At 39.6% G+C, this 28000-nt stretch overlaps 2 protein-coding genes across 2 annotated transcripts; one reads left to right on the top strand and one right to left on the bottom strand.

Annotated features, from left to right (window-relative positions):
- Positions 1 to 27201, bottom strand: LOC112045714 (venom serine protease Bi-VSP). The gene is made up of 10 exons (XM_024082003.2): positions 26990 to 27201; positions 26227 to 26342; positions 25048 to 25173; positions 23933 to 24074; positions 22276 to 22445; positions 21057 to 21172; positions 18313 to 18462; positions 17420 to 17552; positions 16077 to 16214; positions 1 to 1307 (listed from the first exon to the last, which is right to left on the bottom strand). Exons 1-10 carry the CDS (start codon positions 27054 to 27056, stop codon positions 1107 to 1109), a joined length of 1359 nt encoding a protein of 452 aa, XP_023937771.2. The 5' UTR covers positions 27057 to 27201; the 3' UTR covers positions 1 to 1106.
- Positions 2046 to 4427, top strand: LOC128199524 (uncharacterized). Its single transcript, XM_052889500.1, has 2 exons — positions 2046 to 3895; positions 4287 to 4427. Exons 1-2 carry the CDS (start codon positions 2291 to 2293, stop codon positions 4329 to 4331), a joined length of 1650 nt encoding a protein of 549 aa, XP_052745460.1. The 5' UTR covers positions 2046 to 2290; the 3' UTR covers positions 4332 to 4427.
- Positions 27202 to 28000: the final 799 nt, after the last annotated feature.

The following is a 28000-nucleotide window of genomic DNA, read 5'->3' as shown; positions in this document are numbered from 1 at the left end:
TATTTGACGAAAATTAGCTATTCGGGACGTATATCGTTGCAAGGGATGTTGACAATTGAATAAAGCTGTTACACAAGCTCATTTCAAGCACGAAAGCATGCTACTATTGAGCAGTTGCTACTTATTAGCATGTGTATTGCAACATTGCTAATAATGGGCATTCTTATTTTGAGCTTGCTCAACAGATGTGCGATTTATGAGCATGCTACTAGCGCGTCTGAACAGGTTTGCTTACTGAGTATGCTAGTCGATCAGCATTGCTATTGTGTATTCTCTTCACCTTCATCTCTCCCTGTCGAACACGATACTATAGATAGAGAGCGATACAAATTAGCATGTGTAATTGGAATGTTTACTTTGAGCATGCTTATTCAGGAGCATATTTAAAAATAGCATGATTATTGCTAGTAGAATGTAAACTGATGATAAGCATGCTCGTATGGAGCATACTTGATAGCATGTTTTAGCATGCTATTTTAGAGCATGTGTAACAGTAACGAGTGGTTTAAATATAACTGTCAAAGATGACAGTTACCCTTGAACGTTATTCGTTTCGTTATCAGCCCGGCCACTTATTTATTATAAACATTTACAAGTAAAGTATACAATGGGGATGATGACTAGGTTTGAATATATTGATTTTTACGATACATTCGGGTAAATAAGGTAATTGTTAACTAATTTATACATAAAAAGCAAAGATTGTCTGGATATTTGCAAAATAAATGAGATTATAAAATCTCAAAATCTATTAAAAATCTTTTATCGTAATTAGATGAAAATTCATATAGTTTTAGCTTCCTTATTAAATATGACACTTTTCAATACATGAACAATAAACATAAACGCACAAATAACAAAGATATTAGTGATTTTGTTTAACGCTCATACAAATCAAACGATCATTATATATCGTACCATTTTGTATGGGGCGTTTTTCAGGGATCCGCGGCAGCGCCGCAAATCTGACCCTTTAAATCCCTGTAGCTCCGAAAGTAATGATCGCAGATACCCTGTTACTTTTACAAAATTGCTTTACTATTAGCATACTCTTAATTTATATACAATTTAAAAATCTGTCATCATCCCTATTGGCCTGGTCGTGGTCAGTCGTAGTCGGCACGTTGCAGTCGCTGCCAGTCGTCGGGCCACGCGGTGCGCACGACCCAGTCGAGGTAGGCCGCCACGCGCGAGTACACGGCGGCCTCCCCGCTCCCGCAGTGCGGCCCGAAGGAGACCACGCCGTCCACCGCGTACGAGCACAGGGACTTCTCCAGCAGCAGCATCAGGGGCCCGCCGCTGTCGCCCTGGCAGCATAATGAATGAATGAATGAAATATACTTTATTGTACACCAAAAATAATAATAACAGGCAAGAAATTAACTTAAAAACTAATGTACAATAGGGATGATGACAGTTTTTTAAAGTGTATATAAATTAAGAGTACGCTAATAGTAAAGCAATTTTGTAAAAGGAACAGGGTATCTGCGATCATTACTTTCAGAGCTATAGCGATTTAAAGGGTCAGATTTGCGGATCCCTGAAATACGCCCCATACAAAATGGTACGATCTTATGACGTCGTTGGCAATTAATGATCGTTAGATTTGTATGTGCGTTCAAACAAAATTACTAATATCTTTGTTATTTCTGCGTTTATGTTTATAGTTCATGTATTAAAAAATGTCACATTTAATGTAAGGAAGCTAAAACTGTATGAATTTTCATCTAATTACGATAAAATATTTTTAGTCGATTTTGAAATTTTATCAGTCAATCTTTGCTTTTTATGTATAAATTAGTTAACAATGACCTTATTTACCCGAATGTATCATAAAAATCAATATATTCAAACCTAGTCATCATCCCCATTGGCGGCCTTATCGCTAGTGAGCGATCTCTTCCAGACAACCAATCGAAAAAAAGAAAATAAATACAAGGAATAATGAATAATAACGAGTGTACACATAAAAAGAAAAGTAGAAGATACATCACACTTAGATAATAATATATTAAATCAAAATCAATATATATATATATATATATGTAGGATTGGAGAACGGAACGTAGCATGGAGAGAGCGAGCAAGTGTGTGTGTGTGAAAGGGATGCAAGAGAGGTTTGGAAGATGGCGGATTACAAGCGAACGACGACAGAGTGCTGTGCATAATTAAAATTAAAATAAAGTGCTTAAGACGAAGATATATCCCGTATTTCTTTTAACCAATATCCCACAGCTTTGGAGGCTCGTCCGGGATATAAAAGAAATACGGATCACGACGATTTACGACGATGTCACTGAAAGACGTGATTGTGGAAAAGTGTGTTACAGACGACGACCACGCGGACTTCACAATGGCGGCGTTATTTCTGGATGGAATTCCTAAGTTCAGCGGAGATGACAAGACGTTATCATCATCGAAGTGGGCGCAAGACATCGAGGATAATGCTGAAATATTCAGATGGACAGCACAGCAAAAATTAATATTTGCACGAAGGTCACTTATAGGCACGGCGGCCCTGTGGCTCAGGAGTGAAAAAGCATTCAAGACGTACGATGACCTTAAGGCGGCAGTGCAGAGAGAATTTCCAGATACCGTAAATATCAAGGAAATGCACGAACTTATGACGTCCCGCAAGAAACGACGAAATGAATCATATTATCAGTATATGTTACACATGAAGGAGTTAGCACGCAGAGCAAAGTTTCCCGATTATGTAGGCGTGCAATACATAATAGATGGCATTCAAGATCATGAATCAAACAAATCTATACTATACGGTGCTACGTCTTACCCGGCGCTGAAAGAAAAAATAGTTTTGTATGAAAAAATGAAATCGAAGTCGAGTGCGAGTCATACTAAAAGTATACCTATAACTAAGCCGGATAGTGTAACTACAAGTGAAAATAAAATAATAAGTGAGCGGTCAGATCAACATAAAGGTCAGAATAGAAGGTGTTTTAATTGTGGTGATCGTTCCCACATAGCACGGATGTGTCCGAACGGGATAAAGTGTTTTGGTTGTAATAATTACGGACACAGGAACGGACCTGAATGTAAATTAAATATGGCGTCTGCAAGACCAAGTTCATCGAAAATAGAATACAAAACAGGCGACGCAAGCGCCAGCGGCAGCGCGTCAGTCGGCGGATCGGCGAAACAGTATAACTATAATATGCACTATGGCATTGTGACAGATAGCCAACCTAACGAAAATCGAACTGTCAGTGTCATGTCACGATCGGCGTCTGCGGCGGACTTTGACGTAATGCAAATTCAAAACAAAATTATGCCCGGAAAGCCTATGAAAGAAGTTACAGTGAAAGAATTTACAATGAAAGCATTGGTGGATACGGGCAGCGACGTAAATTTAATATCTCACGAGTGTTTTAACGCGATCGGCGCGAGAATTTCCGAAGATTATTTATGTTTAACGGGACTCGGACATACGCAAGTGAAATCTTTAGGCAAAGTGTTGTTTAACTTAACTATTGACGATGTAGAATTTAAAGACGTGTTATTTCATATTGTTACTAAAGATGTTATGCCATTTCATATGATATTAGGACAGGAATTCTTAAAAAATATAACCATGATAGTAAATGGGGATAAAGTTGTGTTTTTGAATGAATGTGAGGGTTGGATGTCGAAGTTGTCTTGTTTTTCAGATTCTATTGTAGAAGTTGATCATATCTTGGACCCAAATGTGAAACAGCGGGTGTTACAATGCATTCAAAGTTATAACCCGATTCAAGTGAAAGAGGCACCCATCCAGTTGAAGATTATTCTCAAAGACGACATTCCTGTTAAACAGCGGCCTCGAAGATTATCTTTGGTTGAACAAAAACTAGTGGATGATCAGGTTAGCGAGTGGCTAAGTACAGGAATAATTCGGGTGAGTTTTTCAGAATATTGTAGTCCCTTGGTACTAGTCAGAAAAAAGGATGGTACAGTTAGGATTTGTGTAGATTATCGCTTGATAAATAAGAAAATGATTAAAGATGAGTTTCCATTACCAGTTATTGATGACATGATTGATAAATTACATGGCGCTAAGGTTTTTAGTGTCTTGGATCTTAAGAATGGATTTTTTCATTTACGAGTGTCTGAAGAGTCAGTTCAGTACACATCATTTGTCACAAATAATGGCCAGTACGAGTTCCTTAGAGCTCCCTTCGGCTTGTCTATATGTCCCAAATACTTTATGAGGTTTGTTAGTATTATATTTAGAGATTTAATAGCACAAGAGATTATGATGATTTTCATAGATGATATTCTAATTATAGCAAAAGACGAACAACAAGCTGTCGAAAGACTCCAGTTGGTGTTAAAAGTAGCTTCAGAGTATGGTTTGCAGATTAATTGGAAAAAGGCTAACCTTATTAAACGTGAAATTGAATATTTAGGTCACAACATAAAGGACGGAGAGATAAAACCAAGCTCAGAGAAGACTAATGCTGTATTAAAGTACCCAGAACCTAAGGACATCAAACAGCTTCAAAGTTATCTTGGTTTGACCTCATATTTCAGGAAATATATTGAAAATTATGCTTTAATTGCTAAACCACTTACAGATTTATTGAAAAAAGAAAATGAGTTTATTTTTAACGACGAGCAAAGACGAGTATTTCAGATACTAAAGGAAAAGTTGGCTACTAGTCCGGTGTTAAAGATTTTTGATCCAAAATTGAAGACGGAGCTACACACAGATGCTTCTAGTGTAGCATACTCAGCTATTTTGATGCAGTATTGGCCTGATTCAGGACTTCACCCAGTTCATTATATGAGCTGCAAGACAAACAGTGCTCAGAGTAAATATTCAAGTTATGAACTCGAAGCCTTGGCAATTGTTGAAGGTGTAAAGAAATTTAGACATTATCTGTACGGGATACACTTTAAAATAATTACGGACTGCAAAGCATTTGAAATGACCTTAAAGAAGAAGGACTTAACTGCAAAAGTGGCAAGATGGGTTTTATTCCTCACGGAATATGATTTTGAAGTCGAACATCGCTCAGGATCAAGAATGAGGCATGCTGATGCATTGAGTCGATATCCTCATGTAGGGTTAATAACCTTGAGTGATAAGTTGAGACAAGCTCAGAATCAAGATGAAGGGCTTACGGCTATAAAAAAGATATTACTATATTAGTTGTTTAGATGTTAATATTAAATATTGTATGGAGTGTTATGGTGAATGAAAGATGATGATTTTGTATTGAATGATGAAACATAATGAAAGAGACATGTCTGAGGACAGACATGATCAGGATGGCCGATTGTAGGATTGGAGAACGGAACGTAGCATGGAGAGAGCGAGCAAGTGTGTGTGTGTGAAAGGGATGCAAGAGAGGTTTGGAAGATGGCGGATTACAAGCGAACGACGACAGAGTGCTGTGCATAATTAAAATTAAAATAAAGTGCTTAAGACGAAGATATATCCCGTATTTCTTTTAACCAATATCCCACATATATATATAATATACACACATACGAAAATTTTATTTAATTAATTTAGATGTAAAAAGTAAGAAACAAGACAACATTAACAATTTATTAAACATGAACAAACAAATAAAATTAAATAAACATAGCATACAAACAAATCAATAATTAAAAAAAAAATCTCGACTACCAAATCTGATAACCTAGTCATCCGCCTCGTTTTGTATAGCGATTAATAAATACCGTTTTTTCTAATTGTAGGTTTTTTTACCCGACTGCAAGAAAGGTTATGTTAACAGTCGGGACCTATTAAATAATGTAGAAGAAAATCATTCATTCTATCCAATATCTAAGGTCCCGACTCTTTTCTAATTCGACGATTCGACACTTCTGGACAGAGCTTGTTAATTTCTTTTCAGTTTTTTTATACTTTATGCAGTCGGGTTCTTTTAGTTGTTTAATTTATTTATTTATTTCACACTTTTTGGTTACGATAGATGGTTCATTTCGGGTTTATTTGTTACGTTTATTACAAAGTACGATAATTTATACGGTTAAGCAAATATTCAAAAAATTCTACGGAACGCTCGGTGGGCGAATCCGACTCGCACTTAGCCGATTTTTATAATTAATACATTTAATTTAGTCCATTTTATAACTTCACTTCACAAACCTGCTCGCACCTATAGTCATCCGCCTCGCGTATTTTGTATAGACAACTGTAGTGTATGTATTTATAGTGGTGTTTGTCTCGAGCGTATACGTCATTAGGGCAGGCCGAAGAGAGGGGGCAGTCGGTGTCAGACCGTCGGACAGGTAGCCCGTGGTGGTGCGTAGGCGAGCCAAATAATCGGAAATACTACATTGGCGACGAGGTGAAAAAAAAAACTGTAAGTAGTTATAATTATTATCCGTAAATTGTTGTGTTCTGTTACTTGGTAATTGGCAAAATCGCTTGCCCAGACTACGGACCCGGTTCTTGCCTGCCGGTCTGGTTTGCAGCGATTAAGCTTAAACTAAGTCGCTGTGTAGACTATGGTCTAGTTTACAGCGACTAAAAATAAAAAAAAAAAAAAAGAAAAGAAAGAAAATACGTAAAAAAAGTAAAATGAATACAGCAATGCGGTTAGTCAATTTTATTTTTGAAAAGGACAGAAGGTCGAAGTAATAATTATTCTTTTAATACTGTTGAATAAATTTAATGTTGTTTATCAAGACATTGTGTGATGATAGATAATCAAATGACATGGCATTTTATGAGTGTACAAGTGATAGACATGTCGTAGCGTGGCAATTTCGTTAAGTGGGCAAGTGATAAGTCAATAGCTAATTTAGTTACCTTCGCTGGATCAAGTAGTCCTTAAGCCGGGATAACATCCTGCAGGGATTCAGAGAGGGGATAGCTGGAACTGACTATCACTACACCTAAAGTAATTCAAATAGCTAAATTAGTTTCCTTCGTTGAGTCGAGCGATCCGTAAGCCGGGACAGTATCCCGCAGCGATTAGCTGGAATAGACATATTCCGTTTTGTGAAGTACGCCTTGCCGATTTGCCTGCTAGACTGTCAAGTTCACTATACCTAAGCTGGTACGGCCAGTACGGTAAGACAAAAGTTGTTGTGTTGTTTGCCAGTTGGAGTGACGGTCTTACATAAATTACGTATTTACTAAATGACGTATACAGGAATTTAAATTTATTTATCGTCACATCAAGTATTACCCTCAAAATTAAAGTTTAATGGGTATCGATATTCGTTGCAGGTATCACATTGTACAAACTTTATGATAAGCGTTTGAATGAGCGATAGCCTTGTCTCAACGTTTTATGATGAGGAAGGCGGTATTCGTGAGCTCCAACGTTATTTAATGGTGGTGTTAAGAGTCCAGTATTACAGCGATAGCAATACGGTGCTACAGTACACAATTAAGTGAAAGTAATTAATTGAGTGAACAAATTAGTGATTAGGTAAATTGCTATTGTGTGCGTGTACATTACATTGACATAGCCAATTTCTGCTTGCTGGTCTGGCTTTTACTGATTAGGCTAAACTTTAAAAAAAAAAAAAAAAGTCGAAGCGAATACTGAAAAGTAGTAAAATTAATAAAATAAGGAGTCGGTTGTGCCATTTAACGGCGGTCAATCTCGGACTGATTTATTAATGTTTTATGTTTACTCCCATAACATTTCAGCTAATACATTACAAACGTGATCTAAATCTAAAACCATGGTTGATGGTTTGTATAATTTGAAAAGGGATAGAAGTGATAAACGTTAATTGGTCAAATGTAACTTTTACGATGTTTTACATAATTTTGATGTTTATCAACGTGAGCATAATAAATAATAAATACTCTTGGGAAGTATTACCCAAGTTACATTGTGTGATGTTTAATTACAACCAACATGACAATAACAATGCATTCGTCTTCGTCTGTTGATACAGCTTGGTGTTCTGTGTCAAGCGCATAAGTCGCCCGCGTCGATAAACATTGGCATACTGCAATTTGCGCACGGGTTTGTGCGTGAATTGAATCTATCGTGTGAAGTGTGATAACAAAATGTTGTGGGTGCGGCGTGCAAATGGATATGTAAAAAAAAAAAAAAAAAAATTAATTACGAAAAACATTGAGCTGGTCGGTGACGTACGCGCCACCGGGCGTTTGTCATTTACTTACGAGAAGGTATAGCTATGAATCATCGAGAAAATAGTGATGGGACAGTCTATTTATGATAGATACGTATGATAAATTACGATTAAAGTACGATTGAAATGTTATTTCGTTTCACAACGAGTAATGTTACTAGAACGTTATATTAGAACGAGTACCACATTCAAGCAACAGATTCATTCTGGTTTATTGAAAAAAAAAAAATCTTGGATTAGCAAGTGATGAACGATGATCAAGAAAATATCGTACTATTACGTTGATAAAATAAATATTGTTTTAACACTAGGGTAGAATATCCACGACATATGAATTACTTAGACAAGCGTAATAGACATATATTCTATAAGCACATAAACAATAATCGAAGGCATTGTAATAAATTACGTCTCCGAGTACATCCGTACTGTCTTCGACCTTTGCGCGACTGAGTATAACCGTGTATAGATAGACTGTAGTATGAATTAAATAATAATTTTTCGGGATGTTAATCTCGCTCAAACTTAACTTATGTGTGCATTTAATAAAATAAAATAGGTACAGCCAGTACGGTGACTGCAGGGCGGTATAGTCTGCATGTCCAGTAGTATGTGATCAGTCTGCAGTATTTACTATACAGTGTTCAAAAAAAAACAATGCAGGTGTGGCTGATCGCTAAGTCGTGCAGTTCATGTATAATATGAAAGCAGCATTGCTGGTCGTTAAATCAACAACATACAAGCAGCATAGCTGGTCGTTAAATCGACAACATACAAGCAGCACAGCTGGTCGTTAAATCGACAACCTGGAAGCAGCATTGCTTATAAAAATTATATTTTGTTCATAAAAAAAAAAAAAAAAAAAAAAAAAAAAAACATAATGCAGGTATGGCTGATCGCTAAGTCGTGCAGTTCATGTATAATATGAAAGCAGCATTGCTGGTCGTTAAATCGACAACATACAAGCAGCACAGCTGGTCGTTAAATCGACAACCTGAAAGCAGCATTGCTGGTCGTTAAATCGACAACATACAAGCAGCATAGCTGGTCGTTAAATCGACAACCTGAAAGCAGCATTGCTGGTCGTTAAATCGACAACCTGAAAGCAGTGTAGATGGTTGTTAAATTGACGACCTACTAGCAGCATAGCTGGTCGTTAAATCGACAATCTAGAAGCAGCATAGCTGATCGTTAAATCGATAAACTTTTTAATTTCAGATTCTGCGCTAATATGGCCCAACTTACGCTGGAAAAGTTTGAATGTGAAGGGGATACTACATCCCTTCCTTGGTTGTTGTAGTTGTGTCGTGGTTAAAGGGGTCACTCCACTGCGTCGTTGGTGTTGGTCGTGAGTATGACATGGGCTATGCTGTGATAGAAGGGGACGTTCAACTTGTGGTTAAGGTGGTTAAGTGTTGTGAACGCAAAATGGTGTAAAGAATCTCGTAGTAAGAGACCATTCTTAACGAATGTGGACATGGAGATGTCACTAAGAGTTGCTGTTCGATGGTGAGGTGGTGCAGAATTGTTCTGTCATCATGCTTGTGACACTCAAATAATAATTATTTGTCTTTGTATTAGGGTATTAATACTAAATCACTGTGTTAGTTTGAAGTTATAAATAGCCAAGGAACATCCGAAGTCAGACGGCGTGTTATGTGAGCGACATTGAGGGAGTCGCTAAAAGTTTTAGTTGTTTTACATTTGAGTTATTTAGTATCATTCGATTAAAGATTTGTTGTTGAACGTTGAATTGAAATTTGTTGTCGTTTCACCCTTATGTGTGTGTTATGGTGTATTTGATAGACTTGTTAATTGATCAAGCAGATGCCATTGTTTAACCTGCAAGTTTGTACAACTTGATGAAATTTAGTTTTCTTATTTTCAAAGGGTTTTTATGATGGTGCTTGCAATGCGTTGTGAAGTGAAATTGCACAGGATCATCATTTGGTCGGATTACAACAAGCTTTAATTATTGATTAGTCATTTTGCAATGTAGGTTGGTGGAAATACTTTCATCAAGACCTAGCGCAGTTAAGTTTAAGTTTTGACGCAATTTAACTATGTATAGGTGCATGATTGAGTATAGCAGGTGTTAGCAGTGGACTGTGAATGGCAGGGAGAACAGTCCTATATATATATATATATATATATATATTAGAATGAGAAACAATAGCCATTGGTTCGAAGTCAAACAACATTGAGGCTAACAACGAATGAGCGGGTCAGCGTAAGTTTCAATTTTACAAAACTATTTGTTACAATTAAATATTATAACAAAGTAAGAGCATTGCGGCAAAGTTAGAATTATCTGTCAATTATTGTGACAGCTTTCGACGGGTACTTAATAATACTTGATTAATGAAAACTGACATTTGTGACAGGTTCAACCAAACGAATGTTCGAAATATCATCAGCTTTGTTTTATATGTTGTCTTCTGCACCAAAAAATTACAGAAATATAGTCAAAATGTAAGATTTTGCACCGCTATGTAAAAAAAAAAAAAAAAAGAAGAGAGAGAGAGAGAGAGAGGGAAACTGTTGAGTTCTCTGTCATCATTGCTTCCAAAGTAATAGTATTAGAAGTGCCGTCCAGTGTATTGATAAATCTGACTGCATTAGCGTCACTTGTGGAGCAGGGTTCAATTTGTGGTCGATCCTACGATGCTTACAGACTTTCTTAAGAGTGTCATCTGTAATACGGAAATTAGTAAAAACAAAAGGTTCTTACAATGTTTGAGAGTGACTTACTAATAAAGCTATAAAATAGCGATTGCACAAATACAGATTATACCAGTGTACAATTTATTTAAGCATAATAAGTTGTGTGAACTCTCGGTGAACTTGGAAACGTCAGCAATACAAATAAACTAATTTTCAACAGTCTACCACACACGTCATTTATGCAACAAAAGTGTATTGAATTTGAATAAGGAACTCTTAAAGTATAAAACTGTCATCTGGTTTAAATAAGTTAAGTTCCTACACAGCTTTTGCCTTAACTGGAACTATGTGGTACGGACATCTCTAAAACCAAACAAAAGGATGTTCTTATTTTGTGATGTTAGTAAACATACTGAAATTGTTACTTATGCCTGGTTGATAGTTACGTTCCGTTATGCGAAAATCACTATCTTAGCGATGTCTCATAATGCTCAACAGACTATTTAAGGCGGTGATGGCGTAATTAATTTTATTAAGTTGTAGATAAACATGTGTGATGGTGCGTGCTCATGCAGACGCATGCTCGTGCAGGCGAGTGCTCATGAAGGCAATGCTGCAGAAGTTTACGCAGAGCGCGGAGGACCGTGTTGTTCGCAGTGGCTCTGGTACATGCTGTGGCACTGGATTACAATGGGCGTGATGAACTCCCGACCAAAACGGGGAGGTCGAGCGTCAGAATCGCGATATTTTAAAACGTCTGAAGATTTGTTAAGCAGAAAAAAGCAATTTGAAAGAGGCTTTGGAGGAATACGTAACCATGTACAACAGTACACCACATAGTGTAACTGGCAAACCGCCTGCAGAATTATTCTTCAAAAGACAATTTCGTGACAAAATTCCAATAGTTAGCGACCTAACTCGTCACCTAGAAGACTCTGAAATGAGAGATATCGATAAACAAAAGAAACAGCTTGGAAAAGAGTATGCAGATGAAAAGCGAAAAGCTAAAGAGTGTGACTTAGTGCCAGGAGATAAGGTGTACTTAAAAAATTTACACAAGGATAACAAACTAAGCCTAAATTATAATCCTGTCCCCCATACCGTAGAGAAAAGTATTAGCGGAGATATTGAAGTTCGCAATGATTTAACGGGACAAATATCAAGAAGAAATGTAGTTCATTTAAAAAGAATTGAGGGATAGTGGCAAGTTCTAAATGACAAAGAGAAGGAAGTAGAGCATACAGAAGATAGAAATAATGGAAATAAGGAAGATAAGCAGGGTATGGTATCAGATTAAAATCAATATGTATGTGATTGTTATGAAAATAATTATGAAAAGCATTTATAGCTGATTATTAAATCTAAATGGAAATAAGGAAGATAAGCGGAGTATGGTAACAAATTAAAATAAATATGTATGTGATTGTTGTGAAAATAATTATGAAATAAATTTATAGCTGATTATTGAATCTAAGTTTATCAAACAAACAAAATTAGTAGATGTGTAGAAGTGCAGAGTTTATGATATCAAATTATAATGTTACAGAGTTAATAAGGATTACTGCTGTACAGACCTAGTGGTTTAATTATCATGGAATACAATTATACATACAAAGATCAAATATATTAAAATAAGGAAGGGATGTAGTGTATGTATTTATAGTGGTGTTTGTCTCGAGCGTATACGTCATTAGGGCAGGCCGAAGAGAGGGGGCAGTCGGTGTCAGACCGTCGGACAGGTAGCCCGTGGTGGTGCGTAGGCGAGCCAAATAATCAGAAATACTACAACAACTAATAAATAAAGTTTTTCTAATTATAGTTTTTTTCTCTCACAATCGTCGTGTTGATTTTTTTTTAATTTCACCTATCTAAGAACGGTTATCAAGACGAATTTAAATATATCTTAATTATGTAAATCCATTCAGCAGTTAGTAGGATATCCAACTTCCAACTAATCCTACTTATATTATAAATGCAAAAGTTTGTATGATAAAATATGTCAGCCAAAATGTACCTTAACTATATTCAAAAACAACGCTTACTATATGGCTATAACGGCCTTTAATAAGCTACCCAGTAAGTTGCAAGCAATGCCTCTCCAAACTTTTAGGAAAGAATTAAATAAATGGCTGCTCGAAAAGAGTTTTTATAATATAAATGAATTTATCAATTTCATGAAATAATGACATTATGACATAAGCAATTTAATCTATTAATTTTCATCATCGATTTATTTTTCATTTTCTTTTTCATTTAAAGTTTTGTTCTGTAAATAGCAAAATTTTATTTATGGTTTATTATAATAAAAATTGATAATAAAAATTGTAATAAATATATGTTAAATTTAGGTTGAAATTTTTATTGTAAATTTTCACATCAAATATAATTATGTTATAAGGATAAATTATTGAAATTAATATTTTAATTGTAAAAATCTTGCATACTGTAATCAGTTGAATGTATAGGCGACTCAATATTTTTAAGACCAAAACATGTACCACATTCTAGCAAATAAATGATTTGATTTGATTTGATTCAAAAATTATCGAACCCTAGTTCGTAACAGTTTTATCCTTATGAATTATGCTACATAACTAGCACAATTTGCTATAGTCTCTATAATCCTCTAATAGAAATTCTCTATATCCAGCTATGCGATTGAAAACATGCCCACTACGCCGTTTTTCACCATACATTTTTAATTATCATCATTTTACATTATTTTATCAAGGAAATTACATAATTATCATCATTTTACGTAAAGCGGCATATGCATCTAAATCTAGTAGTAGGTATAGTAGCAAGTAATAAGGTTATTTTAACGAGAAACAGATAGTGTTTAACGTGATTTTATCGTAAACAAAAAACCTACTGCCTCGACGTTGTCAAGGACATTTCGTTACAATATACATGTAAGGGATCACAAAAACAAAATACGATGAAAAACAATGTAATGAGATTCACAATTGACAAGCAGCAGACTAATTCACTATCTTTGACGTATGCCAGTTGACTTTTATTGACGAAATTGAGAATATATTTGACAAATGTCATCCGGTGCTTACTGGTGGATATCGTAGATAGATGAAATATTGTCAATTGGTTTGATGTTTATTTTAATAGGTTAGGTTAGGTTAGGCCAGCTGCTCTGTGGTTTTTTTTTATTCCTTACAAGTTAGCCCTTGACTACAATCTCACCTGATGATAAGTGATGATGCAATCTAAGATGGAAGCGGACTAACTTGTTAGGAGGAGGATGAAAAATCCACACCCCTTTCGGTTTCTACACGACATCGTACCGGAACGCTAAATCGCTTGGCGGTACGTCTTTGCCGGTAGGGTGGTAACTAGCCACGGCTAAAGCCTCCCACCAGCCAGACCTGGACTAATTAAGAAAACCTCAATGGGCCCAGCCGGGGATCGAATCAAGGACTTCCGTCTGGTAAATCCTCCGCGCATACCACTGCGCCACGGAGGCCGTCAAAAGGTTGCATATAATTATGATCATTCATAAATATTTTTTTTTTTTTTTAATTATTATTTGACCGAGTACCTACGTACCAGATATCTTTTTTTACGCATTTATGTTCAAGGAAAATCACTCACAAAAATATTGCACTAGTTACCTACTCAATGTAATTCAAATTGTAAATGTTGACTTAATTAAACTTTATCACAGTATGTTTGTTTTAAATTAAGGCTGGCTGCATACATTCGTTTCTTATACGTTTTCCGAATAACCGAATGAAATGTAATGAAATTTATTTATTGTTAAAATAAGTTTGACGGCCTCCGTGGTGTGCGCGGTGGATTTACAAGACGGAGGTCCTGGGTACGATCCCCAGCTGGGCCGATTGAGGTTTTCTTAATTGGTCCAGGTCTGGCTGCTGGGAGGCTTTGGCCGTGGCTAGTTACCACCTTACCGACAAAGACGTACCGCCAAGCGATTTAGCGTTCTGGTACGATGTCATGTAATAACCGAAAGGGGTGTGGATTTTCGTCCTCCTCCTAACAAGTTAGTCCGCTTCCATCTTAGATTGCATCATCACTTACCATCAGGTGAGATTGTAATCAAGGGCTAACTTGTAAAGAATAAAAAAAAAAGTCCTTTTACAATGGTGCTGAGGACCATATAGATAAGTATAGATGTAGATAGATAGTAGATACTACGAGTATATTATCAATCGGTGTTTAGTGTGGCTGGACCCTTAAAGGCTAAGTAGATATACCTATGCATGCAACTGTTACAAAGTTGCGAAAATGTATTATATATTTATTTCAAAGTCACTGACATAGCTCAGCCAGTCGCAAAGCTGAAGTGGCAATGTGCTAATTAGTTCAAAGAACCGGTGGACTTTAGGGTAGCAGGGCCGTTTGATAGGCAGTTTAGATCCGAACATAACAATTCAGAAGCTTTTTGACAAAAAACTTACTAATTTATGGTGTAGAATCATCGTCTCCTTACCCTTATCCCTCTTAAGTAGGGTCGGAAAATATGTCAATCTTTTCCATTCGTCTCTATTACTCGTCAACTCATCATCCACTAAATTTACACACATGTCCTCTTTCACAACATCCAACCATCTCTTCTTTGGCCTTCCTCTCCTCTTATGTCCTTCCACTTGCACATTCAACATTTTTCTAGTAATATGACTTTCCTCCCTACGCATTACATGTCCATATGGTGTAGAATAGTTATTAGAAATTTGTCATTTCTTTCCACATCTGTATTCTATGGACTAGTGCCGTATTAATTATATGGGTCCCCTGAGCTACATGGGTCCTATAAGTGTGAAAGCAATTAGATTAGAAATATTATTATAATTCCCAGAGAACAAAAAAAAACATATAAAAAAGCTGTTACAGAGATTTTCAGAATTTACCGCTCGTCTATTGGGCCGCCCAACTTGATACAGGGCCTTACAAGGCAAGCTTAACCACTGGTTACAAGGTGCTAGAATAGCGAACAAGCACCCCCCATTAGGGACTGCTGATATGCTGGCTCGAGAACGTGGTGTTTGGAAGAGGCCTATGTCCAGCGGTAGCTCCATCGGTTGATGATGATGATAGCAGGCTCTTGGTCTAATACAGGGTTTCTCAAAGTGGAGTACGCGATCCTCTAGGGGTTCGCCATTCGACGGTAGGGGGTTCGCGACAAGATTTACGTAATGGTGGCTTGACTGATACCGAGTTAGAATTAAAGTTAAAATTGGGCAAAATTACTGCTAACATTGAATCCATTTAACAGGGGTTCATGGAGCCCAAAGTTTGAGAAACCCTGGTCTAATGGAACCAAAGCTTTTTGGAAAAGTGTGACTTACTTCGCAAGTATCCGCAGATTTGACCATGTTCTGGATAGAACCCTTCGCACATATGGTGGTGGTGGAGTTGTAATGGAATTTTGTGTTGGATTCCAGCTTCGTGCAGGTTGAGTGGTCGGCTATAAACACTTCGTCGGTCTGGAAAATGGAATTATTAGTGCCAACAACAGTGGGCAGTCGGAGAGGGGGTTTTTGGAATCACTCGGACGCGGCAGATGAACATAGGGGACTATACCTTGCATCTTGGTTATCCTATTACGATTTCTATGTACACTCTCACTTTCCTGTACTGTGTACTGTAGATATAGTAGTCATATGATATTACTAGCGGACGCCCGCGACTTCTTTCGCGTGGAAATCAATGTAAACTTTCAACCTCTATTTCACACCCTTCTTATTTTATTATAGGGTCAAAAAGTACCCTATGTTTTGCTCCAAGGTCCCATTTACCATTATACCAAAAGTCATCTTGATCGGTTCAGCAGTTTAGCCGTAAAAAGGTAACAGACCAACAGACAGACTTACTTTCGAATTTATAATATTAGTATAGATTATTACAAAAGGAGGTATCTGTTTAAAGTTGTTATGACATTATTAGTATGAATGAGAGAGTGGTTGGAGACTTGTGTTCAGTTCTTTGTTGAAAAGCGTGCACACCGTCACGCTGCTCGTCGCATTAGTGAGTTTGTGCGATAATGTTTTGCTATAAATTGCTTAGTGTGGAAAAATTGAAGAACATGTCGGGCAGTTTAAGCCTACACCCAAGGTCACAAGTCCTAGGACCGGCTAGCGATGTTTCCTCTACCACTCTTTTTTGTGATGCTGCCTTATAATGTACTACGTATTAGCCATTATTAGTTGGTATATTTATGGTAATACCACTTCAGAATTATTTAACCAGCACGACCGATAAGGGTGTGGTGGATTAATTAGGTAATTGCTTAAAATTTTGCATTTTATTACCACTGCCTCGTTGTGGTGAGCATATCTGACGGCCTCCGTGGCGCAGTGGTGTGCGCAGTGGATTTACAAGACGGAAGTCCTGGATTCGATCGCCGGCAGTGCCGATTAAGGTTTACTGAACTGGTCCAGGTCTGGCTGGTGAAAGGCTGTGACCCTGGCTAGTGACCACCCTAACGGCAAAGACGTACTGCCAAGCGATTTAGCGTTCCGGTACGATGTCGTGTCGTCTTAGATTGCATGGTCACTTACCATTAGGTGAGATTGTAGTTAAAATTATGCATGTGTGCGTTCAGTGGAGTCGCTAAATTCGGATAACTTTTTGCGGTGATTTTGTACACCTTTTTGTGCTGCTACTATTACAACAAACAAGTGCCCCTGACCATGTGTAGAATTTGCGAGGGTCCGGAGTTTTGGCTGGTCCGGCCCCATCCGGCGATGGTCCGGCGGCTGTTGTCCGTCTGGAAGCTGGGCACGGGCAGGCAGATCGGTCGGATGAACTCCGACATCATCACCCTGCAACAGTTTATTTTTTATGCGGTTTATAATAGAATGGACGGGGATAAATCGTAATGTGGAAGTTTCAAACAAAATACTAGCATGACAGACGAAGTTGGATTAATACGTTCACCACAAAATGTCTTTAAATATTCACTAAAAAGCGCTCAACCAATATCAAAGTACCGGGGCAACAGAGTGCACTGGAAGCTTATTTATACACGCACTACAATGTTTATTATCTATGAAATATTTCTATATGAGCGCGGGATACTAGGATTTTAGAAATTGTTAGCCGTTACTCACTATTGCGAAAAGCATTGACTTAAGAGTCGGTACAAGTGCGAAAGGTTATTTCGCAATTGTCCCGTTATTATTTTACTAGCAGACGCCGCGTGGTTCCCGTTCCCTTAGGAATACGGGAATAAAAAGGCCGTGTGTTGTGCCGCGCTGTGTTTGCACGCGCACCAATGTCGCGTGTCGCGCTACACTAGTCGCGCGACAAGCGTGTGTTGTGCCGCGCTGTGTTTGGACGCGCACCAATGTCGCGTGCAGCGCTACACTAGTCGCGCGGCAGGCCGTGTGATGTGCCGCGCTGTGTTTGCACGCGCACCAATGTCGCGTGTAGCGCTACACTAGTCGCGCGGCAGGCCGTGTGTTGTGCCGCGCTGTGTTTGCACGCGCTCCAATGTCGCGTGTAGCGCTACACTAGTCGCGCGGCAGGCCGTGTGTTGTGCCGCGCTGTGTTTGGACGCGCATGTCCTGTGCGTATACGTACGGCCTGTCCAGTTCCACGAGCGCGATGTCGTTCTGCTTGGTGGAGTAGTCGTAGAGCGGGTGCGGGATCCTGCGCACCACGTTGTACAGGCTGCCGTTGCGCACGTCCGTCTTGTTCACGGTGCCCAGCAGCGCGTACCGTAGGGGGCGACTGGGGGCGGAGGAGAAACTGTCAGACTACACAGAAGGCCCAGTTAACGACCAAGTCTTTAATCGCTGACTTTGAGCTTTATTAGAAGACTCAGAGTCACTCAGCGGGCGATGGAGCGAGCTATGCTCGGAGTTAACCTGCGTGATCGAATCAGAAATGAGGAGATCCGCAGACGAACCAAAGTCACTGACATAGCTCAACGAGTCGCGAAGCTGAAGTGGTAATGAGCCTGCCACATAGTTCGAACAGCCGATGGACGTTGGGGTCCCAATGTGCTGGAGTGGACCCAGCGCCGGACCGAGGTAAATTTTAGAATGGAGCGAGATCCAATTATGGCGCCTTTCCTGTTTGCTCCTAACATTATATACTAGGGACGTTTGAGAAGTTCGTAGCCTAACGTATATCGGAATGTCATACATTTTTAACCGACTTCAAAAAAAGGAGGAGGTTTCTCAATTCGACCATTCGATTTCGATTCGATTCAAGCCGTTTAAATCATAAAGATTATAACTGGATTTTTAGACACTTCTTTCAGATACGGCTTTAATTAACACAGCACTAACTTGGTACCGCCTTCAAACTGATCAGAAGGTAGCACATACGATGTTATGTTTCGCTTTTAATTTAATGGAAACTTTTTTATGATTTTGAGGTCGGTTGTTCTTTTTTATTATTTTTTTTTAAGTTACCCTCATGTTAAAGCTACATTATTCAATATATAGCTATATTAATAGAATAAAATTTTATGCATTCATTTGCATTCGTTACGTTCCCCACGCGATCTCATCAAACAAATCTTGACTAGATACTCGTATTTTTTAACATGAAAAAAAATCGAGTATCTTAATCTTAACTTAATCACTGCAATGAAGAACTTTAAGAAGAAAGGTTTAGCAAAAAAAAACATTTATGAAGTCATGTTAAAAACTGAAGGTGAATTAGGGCCTTCGTATATATCGTGAAAAAGTGAGTGACGAAATTCCAACGTGGTCGTAACAGCGTCGAAAATGACCAGGGTAGCGATAGACCGTCAATGTCGACCTCTGACGAAAAAATTCAAAAAAATTGTGACATGATCATGTCTTATCGAAGAATAGCAGATGCCCGCGACTTCATCCGCGTGAAAATCAATGAACATTTTCGGCCGAAGGCCGGTGTTGAATAAAGTTCGCGGCCGAAGTCCGCGCGTTTTTTTGCGCTTGGGTAAAATGTCCAGCCGTAGTCACAGTCAGAAGCCCTATTACAAACCCCCGGCCGAAGGCCGGTGCAGAATAAAGTTTGCGGCCCAAGGCCGCGCGTTTTTTGCTATATATCCGATCTTAATGAAACAAAGCCTATATGTTGCCCTGGACTGTGCTTAATCTATTTGTGAAATCCGCATCAAAATCCGTTCAGTAGAACCAGAGAATAGCGCGAACATACAGACAGAAGGACAGACAGACAGACAAGAAAATTAAAAAAATGTTTTCGTATTCAATTGCTCATTTCTAATTGCCCTAACTTGATTTTAGTTAAATTTGGCACATATTTGCCTTGGCTTCTTTGAGTTGAACAAATACGCGATCGACTGACGAATTTTCGCAACTGCTTGGAGTTGTTTAAAGACTTTAAAGAAAAAAATAGCTGGTATAGAAATGTTTCCAGGCCAACAAAATCAGTGTATTGAGCTCTAAATAAAGTTGAAAAATAAATTAACTATAAAATTATAGCTTTGTAGTTTCCTGGTTTACTTAGGCTACGAACTTATGGAACGCGAAGATTTTAACCATACTCAGGCCAATTGAAAATCAGGAGCAATACCGTCTCTCAATCACGTAGTGCCCGGGTGCAATCATCACCCTAGCGCCCCCTAGTACCTATAGAACCCGCGCGGCGAGTGGCGCTAGGGCGCCCCTGAGATCGCGGCACCCGGGTGTAACGCACCCCATGCACTACAGGTAAAGACTCTAGCTCACGTAGCGCCCGGGTGCAATCATCACCGTAGCGCCCCCTAGTACCTATAGAACCCGCGCGGCGAGTGGCGCTTCGGCGCCCCTGAGATCGCGACACCCGGGTGTAACGCACCCCCTGCACTATAAATAAAGACTCTCTAGCTCACGCAGCGCCCGGGTGCAATCATCACCCTAGCGCCCTCTATTACCTGTATATACCCGGATTAAAATCAACGCACTCCCTGCACCATAGGTAAAGAAAGACGCCTCTATTAGAAGTAAACGCGCACGTCGCGTTCATCTCTTTCGCTTTAAATATAGACGATCGAAAAGAATAGATAAATTTCTTTTCGATCTTGTCTTTACCATTTCGGCGCCCCCTAGGATTTGGCGCCTGGAGCGACCGCTCCGTTCGCCGTATGGACGGTCCGGCCCTGAGTGGACCCAGCACCGGAAAGCGCAGTGTTCTTCGACCCCCTACTAGGTGGATCGAGGATATCAAGCTTGTTGCAGAGAGCCTCTGAATGCTGGTGGCTCGAGACCGATGTTCTTGGAAGTCCATGCAAAAGGCCTATGTCTGATAATGATGACACATAAGATGTGTGAATTCAGTAACTTCTTAGTGTCATGACTTAAGACATGAAGTAACTGTTCAACACTCACTTCTGTGGGTCAATTAGCACGTGTCCCGCGGTGAGGATGAACCGCTCGTCGATGAGGGAGCCTCCCCCCACCCACTCCACGTCGTACGCTGTCTCGTTGTAGAAGCCCAGCGCAGCCTGGTGAAACAAAACTCTAGATATTACGAGTTCCTCCGTATATGGTGTTACCATTAATAATTATAGTAATTATTGTAAAAAGGAGGTATTAATAAAAAGTTTTTTTTATAACAGTGTAATTTTTATAATATGAATAAGAAGGTTGGTAAATTGGGTCAGTTTTTTGTTGAGAGGCGTGCACACCGTCACGCTACTAGTCGCGTTAGTAATTTCATGTGATAATGTTTTGTAATTTGATTGTGAATTGTTTAGTGGGCATATCGGGCAGTGGAGGCGAGTGTTAATGCATTCTGAAAGGATCCTTTAAACCTTCATCTAAGGTCATTATTCCTGGGACCTGCTCGAGGTGTTTCATCTACCACAAGAGTACCATCATGTAATGTATTGTTTTGTATTGACTAACGTGCATTTGTCTAAAAAAAACGCTGGTGTGCGCACTTTGCTATCTGTGCAAAATTTACAAGCGTATCAAATTCACTGACATAACTCGATAAGGAAACTAGGCATACAAATTCATTTTCAGAAAGTGTGCTCAAAGTGTGTTTTCTCGCAAATGTGTTATAAAACGTCGTATGACATACGTGTGCTTTGATAATTACAGCCTCTGCTTCCTTACTATAGCTCTCGCCTTAGGCTCGAGCTGCAATATCGCCTCGGCAGTAATTTTCAACTCACCACACTTATATCACAATGTACTATTTTAATGCATGTTATGTTTAATTTGTCATAAGATTTTTTGTACCCATATTCGGCTCACTGCTGAGCTCGAGTCTCCTCTGAGAATGAGAGGGGTTAGGCCAACAATCCACCACGCTGGCCCAATGCGGATTGGCAGACTTCACACACGCAGAGAATTAAGAAAATTCTCAGGTATGCAGGTTTCCTCACGATGTTTTCCTTCACCATTTGAGACAAGTGATATTTAATTTCTTAAAATGCACACAATTGAAAAGTTGGAGGTGCATGCTTCGGACTGGATTCGAACCCACACCCTCCGGAATCGGAGGTAGAGGTCATATCCACTGGGCTAAAATGACTTAAGTAACGGGAGTGGACATAAAGTTCCAACAGTTCTACCACAGGCTCTCCGACTATAACCTCACCATATGCGGGAACTCCTTGTAAATGGCGGGATCTCCACCAGCTATCCTGAACCGGTTCTCCGGGATGTGGCAGCGCGTCACTCTGATGAGGCGGTGTTTGTCCACTCTCCCTGTCCTGGTGTCCTTCCCCGCCACGCACGGTTTGATGTACTGCTGGTTCGCCATGCATTCTGAAAATACACTATTGTTACGAACTAGAACCATATGACCTCTGTCTCCGATTCCGGAGGGTGTGGGATTTAATCCGGTCCGGGGCACGCACCTCCAACTTTTCAGTTGCGTGCATTTTAAGAAATTAAATATTACGTGTCTCCATCCGTGAAGGAAAACATCGTGAAGAAATTTCTTAATTCTCTGCGTGTGTGAAGTCTGCCAATCCGCATTGGGCCGCGTGGTGGCCTAACCCCTCTCATTATGAGAGGAGACTCGAGCTCAGCAGTGAGCCGTATATGGGTTGATAACGACGACGAACAAGGGTTCGAGGATTTGGAATTGGCTACTCGCCAGCTGTACAAAACTAAGAAGATTATTTGCACATAGGCAGTTTAGATGACTAGAAACTCTAATCACATTTTTATTTGTGAAAATAATCTCGTAATTGTAATATTTTTATAAAACAAAATTGTATTTTTATCACGTCACCGCAAATGCCAATCAAAAACTGTGACGTCATTCGCTACAAGGCATCGGTTTGTGATTGGCGCTTGCGGTGACGTTATATATCACATCACTGCAAACGCCAATCACGCTGTTATCTCTATGAATGACGTCACTTTCTAATGTGAAGTGTTACGGCGGCAAACATTTAACGTAGGTATTTTTATAGGTTGACGGGACAAAATCAAATATAGCTTATAATACTTTCATAATTCAGTTTAAACACTGTTTACAAAGGAGGCAAGTAGCCTATTAAGCACTTGGTGACTCGTATAAGACTCTATTCTACTCCTTAATGCGGATACCAATACACACTAACAAACGTAGGCAATTCGTAGTCCAAAATCGTATCCGAGTTCACTATAGTTCACTTGTATCGCTTGGGTCACTCCGATGTTCACTTCACTTTGTTCCGAAGTTAACTACCCGAGCCGTCGTCTCCGTCACGTATCTATCTTTACCCACTCAGAACGCTTCCAGATCATTCTGGGAATTATTATTTATTCCACGGAGTTCTCCAAGGAATATCTCTTTGCCCATTGTTGTCATATCGAAATATAAAAAACCGATTCTGATGATTCTTTTTTTATTGGAAAGGAGATATTCCATGATAAAAAAAAAACCAGAATTTGATGATGGAATCTTGAAGAAGTCGAGAAGTAATTTCGAAAATCGTAGGGCGTAGACCAGCGCATTTCTTTATTCATTCATTAAGTATTTTAAAGCACTACAGTGTAATGAAGGTCTAGAGTCGATGTAATGGAGCCGAAACACTGACGAGGGAACTCCTCATCGATGTGCAAGAGTTAACTTGTGTTTAGGCTTCATTAATTTGTATTGATGAGAACTTTACATGAAAATGGGTTGTGCCTGTCATTTGTGGTCTGGTGATGAAAAAGAACGCTTTCTTACACTGCATCGGATCATCAGGTGAGATCGCAGCCAAGGGTTGTCAAGGTTGTTTGTTGTTGAATAAAGAACAATGTTTGTTGTTACATACTGTCCCAGGCGATCCGTTGAGCGATGGTGAAGTGTGAGGGCGCTCTGCGTGGGGTCAGCGGCTCGCAACCGAGCTCGCGTGGTCGCGGCGAGGCGCGCCGGGCGGGACAGCACAGGTGCTGATTGCCGTCGTAACGACAAATCTACAAACAACAACAGCATGTATGGGTATAAATTCTGGCATAAATTCTAGCCTAGATTCTGTCCTGGCAACAAGCTGGCAACTTATTTTGAAGGCCTCCGTAGCGCAGTGGTGGGCGCGGTGGATTAACAAGACGGAGATCCAGGGTTCGATCCCGGTTGAGCCGATTGCAGGTCTGGCTGGTGGCTGGCTTCGGCCGTAACTATGAGACAAATATCTTAGCATTCCATGGATTCACTGTGCGGGTGCCGGGTCTATCGCGTGGTAGAGAGAAAAAACTCCGAGCAGAGTCCTGAACTTGTGACTACAGGATGTAGGGTTAAGATATTCCTTGACGATCGATCAACACTCCCCGTTCTCTGCTCGTGATGTTCTCCCTACCTATCCAAATTTAGTAAGATCCTATTAGAGCAGCTTTAGATAGTCGTTTTAATATAGAAATAGGTGAACTTCTAGAGAGGCCAAGGTCTTTAAGCAAGTTATAGAGAGATTTTGCTGGTAATCCTCTCGCACCTACTTCTACCGACACCATAACGCCCTAACGACAAATATGTACCGCCAAGCGATTTAGCGTTTCGACAAGATGTTGTGCAGAAACTGAAAGAGGCGTGGGTTTTCATCCTTCTTCTAACATGTTAGCCCGCTTCGCAAGGCTTAGCAAGAGCGAAGACAAAGACAGTAATGCCGCAGCTGATATCTCCTGCGGGCTCGGCCTCGCTCAGCGTTGGGTTAAGACACATTGACCCGATCACTCCATCACTGCCAAACATCACGGCTTATGCAGGCTTGATCGCGACGCCTCGCAACCTCGTCAAACTGACACCACAAACCAGAGTCAACGATCTGATTATTGACACCCTGCGGCCCGCGAGACATGCCGGGACGTCCCAAGAGTTGGTCAATTTGGCAAAGTCTGTACCGAGGACCAAGTCACCGATGTGGAACACGTCAGGTATATGTATGTCAGGTCGTACCGTGTTGGCAGAGCGCTTGACCCCATCGCTGCTGGAGTCGTACAGCCTGCCGTGGACCCCCGTGCGGTAGAACACGTCGGCTGTGGGGCAGCACACTATACGGACGTCATCATCCCACCAGCACATCTGGAACAACATATCATTATCAAACATCCAAATAGGAGAGACGAGAGAGAGAAGCAAGTTTCAGACCCTCATTATTGTTCCAATTTATAGCGTATTGTTGTTAATACTTTGCTCGCATATATTAAGAAATCATGTAATCATACGGAAAGCAAAATTTTGATCGACTCTCCACTAGTTAAACCGAGGACATCAATCGGGTTGCAGGGAGCTACTGGATGCTGGCGGCTCGAGACCGTGGTGTTTAGAATGCTAGAGGCCTATGTCCAGCTGTGGGCTGTTAAAGTCGCCATTACTTTTTCACTCAACTTCGCGGAAAACCCCGCTGCGGGACATTTGAGTGTCCAAGCAGCCGACGGTCAGGGCTCCAGAGTGAGGAACCTCCTCACAATACGCGCCGTCTCAAGAATCACTGCCTTTTGTATCCGACTCTTGATCCAACAGTTAAGCGAAAGCTTCTTAAGGTGTTGGTCGAAGCTTTTCGCTATAAGACCATTGACTGAAACGACTATCGGAACAATAATAGTTGACTCAACATTCTACATGTCGGTAATCTCGTCAAGGTCCAAGTATATTGATACATTTTCCTTTTCGACTTTCGCCAGATTATACTCATGTAGAACAGTGATATCAACAATTATTGCACGACGCACTGACCGATCGACTTAGCACTATATCAGGTCTATTGGCATTATATTACATTACAGTTATTTTATTGTTGTAAATCGTTTTCACGGTATCGCAGTGATTTATGTGTTCAAGTATAAGCCGTCATAGCCCAGTGGATACGCCGTCCGTAGGTTCGAATCCGGTCCGAGGCATGCACCTCCAACTTTTCAGTTGTGTGCATTTTAAGAAATTAAATATCACGTGACTCAAACGGTGAAGGAAAACATCGTGAGGAAACCTGCATACTAGAGAATTTTCTCAATTCTCTGGGTGTGTGAACTCTGTCAGTCTGCGTTAAGCCAGCGTGCTGGACTATTAGCATAACCCCTCTCATTCTGGGAGGAGACTCGTGCTCAACTGTGAGTTAAATGGATAGTGAATAGTTACCGGGGGTTTCTTCTCATCTTCGTAGAGCACTTTCATCGCATAAGGGCATTTGTCGATTCTCTTGCAAGTCCCCGCCAGGTTCGTCACATTGTTCACCGATATTTTGCACGCTTCCCCTGAAAGTATCGTCATCATCATCATCATCATCATATATTCTCATTTATCGGTATAATATTATACACTAGCGGACGCCCGCGACTTCGTCCGCCCTTAGACCTCTTTAATCCGAATTTTTTTTACAGCGATACAGTAGTATCGCTGTAAAAATGCAGTAACTTCTCCCGTTTTCCCAACATTTCCCTTCACTGCTCTGCTTCTATTGATCGTAGCGTGATGAAAAGTATACTATAACCTGCCCAGGAGTATGTAGAATAATTGTACCAAGTTTCGTTAAAATCCATCGAGTAGTTTTTGTTTTTATAACGAACATACAGACAGACTTTGACGGCCTCGTGGCGCAATGGTGTGCGCAGATATAACCATTTACTCTTCCTTACATCTAATCTACAAAATCTAATCGTTTCCATAACGCTTGAGTAACTGCAAATTTAGCATCCCCTACTATTACTGGTAAATAGCTTTATACAAGCCTGAGAAAAACAAAAACATCAAGAATTGAAGAACATAACTAGTTGTATTAAATTTTCGAACGATAAGACCAACAAGGTCTCTTTCTTCTAAATTATTAAATATTATATTTATATTGAGGTAAAAGTAAACTAAAACCCCAAAGTCATCAAGTAAAAAAACATCCAAAACAAACCTTCTTCACGGCACACACAAAACGGACACAACACAAAACACAACAACACAAACGTCAAAGAAATCATTTCTAATACAAAATAAAATTACACTTAACTATTAACATTTATATTGAATAACTAAACACAAAATATGTTTAATATTGACCTAATACTTAGTTTGTATGCAGCGTCACACGATTGACTCGTTACAAAGGTATTCAACTTGTGAGGATGACCTTGCTCATGGCTTGCAGTCAAAACTAGGTAACTGACAACCGGATTACTCAAAACGCGATGTTTATATCCTTAATCAAAGATTTTATAATAGGGATTAAGTCACTAGCGCATCAAAACTGAGGCAGACAATCTATACTAATATTATAAATGCAAAAGTAAGTCTGTCTGTCTGTCTGTTACTTTTCACGGCTAAAAAAATAAGTATTAATTGGCGGAAAAGAATAAATATTAATTCTAGTGTAATGGTATATGGGATTTTGGAGCAAAACATAGGATACTATTTGACCCTACAATAAAAATATAAAGGGGTGAAATAGGGGTTGAAAGTTTGTATGGAAAGTCCTACATTTTTAGAGTTATAACTTTTGAAAAATTGTCTATAAATCATAAAAAAAATACAAATACAATGTGATTCAAGATTTTTTTTAATTCAACCTCTATAGTGATGCAATTGGGGTTGAATGCTTGCACTGATTTTCACTCGGACGAAGTCGTACGCATCCGCTAGTAGTGCGTAATTGCTTTAATTTTATTGAGTTGCGTAGTAAACTTTTTTTTTTCATATTCTTTACAAGTTAACCCTTGACTACAATCTCACCTGATGGTAAGTGATGATGCAGTCTAAGATGGAAGCGGGCTAACTTGTTAGGAGGAGGATGAAAATCCACACCCCTTTCAGTTTCTACACGGCATCGTACCGGAACGCTAAATCGCTTGGCGGTACGTCTTTGCCGGTAAGGTGGTACTAGTAACTAGCCACGGCCGAAGCCTCCCACCAGCCAGACCTGGACATA

The sequence above is a fragment of the Bicyclus anynana genome, chromosome 26, assembly GCF_947172395.1.
Source record: "Bicyclus anynana chromosome 26, ilBicAnyn1.1, whole genome shotgun sequence".
In the NCBI taxonomy this organism is placed as follows: Eukaryota; Metazoa; Arthropoda; class Insecta; order Lepidoptera; family Nymphalidae; genus Bicyclus; species Bicyclus anynana.
The sequence above is the reverse complement of the archived record's forward strand: the minus strand, read 5'-3'. Positions and strand labels throughout refer to the sequence as shown.

Excerpts from the sequence above, each read along its gene's own strand:
- LOC128199524 (XM_052889500.1), top strand. The coding sequence starts at position 2,291 with ATGTCACTGAAAGACGTGATTGTGGAAAAGTGTGTTACAGACGACGAC. Across the intron at positions 3,896-4,286 it reads TAAGTACAGGAATAATTCGG|CAAAAGACGAACAACAAGCT; the intron begins GTGAGTTTTTCA and ends TTCTAATTATAG.
- LOC112045714 (XM_024082003.2), bottom strand. The coding sequence starts at position 27,056 with ATGATTTCTTTGACGTTTGTGTTGTTGTGTTTTGTGTTGTGTCCGTTT. Across the intron at positions 17,553-18,312 it reads CTCGTGGAACTGGACAGGCC|GGTGATGATGTCGGAGTTCA; the intron begins GTACGTATACGC and ends AAACTGTTGCAG. Across the intron at positions 16,215-17,419 it reads CCTCGCAAATTCTACACATG|ACCGACGAAGTGTTTATAGC; the intron begins GTCAGGGGCACT and ends TCCATTTTCCAG.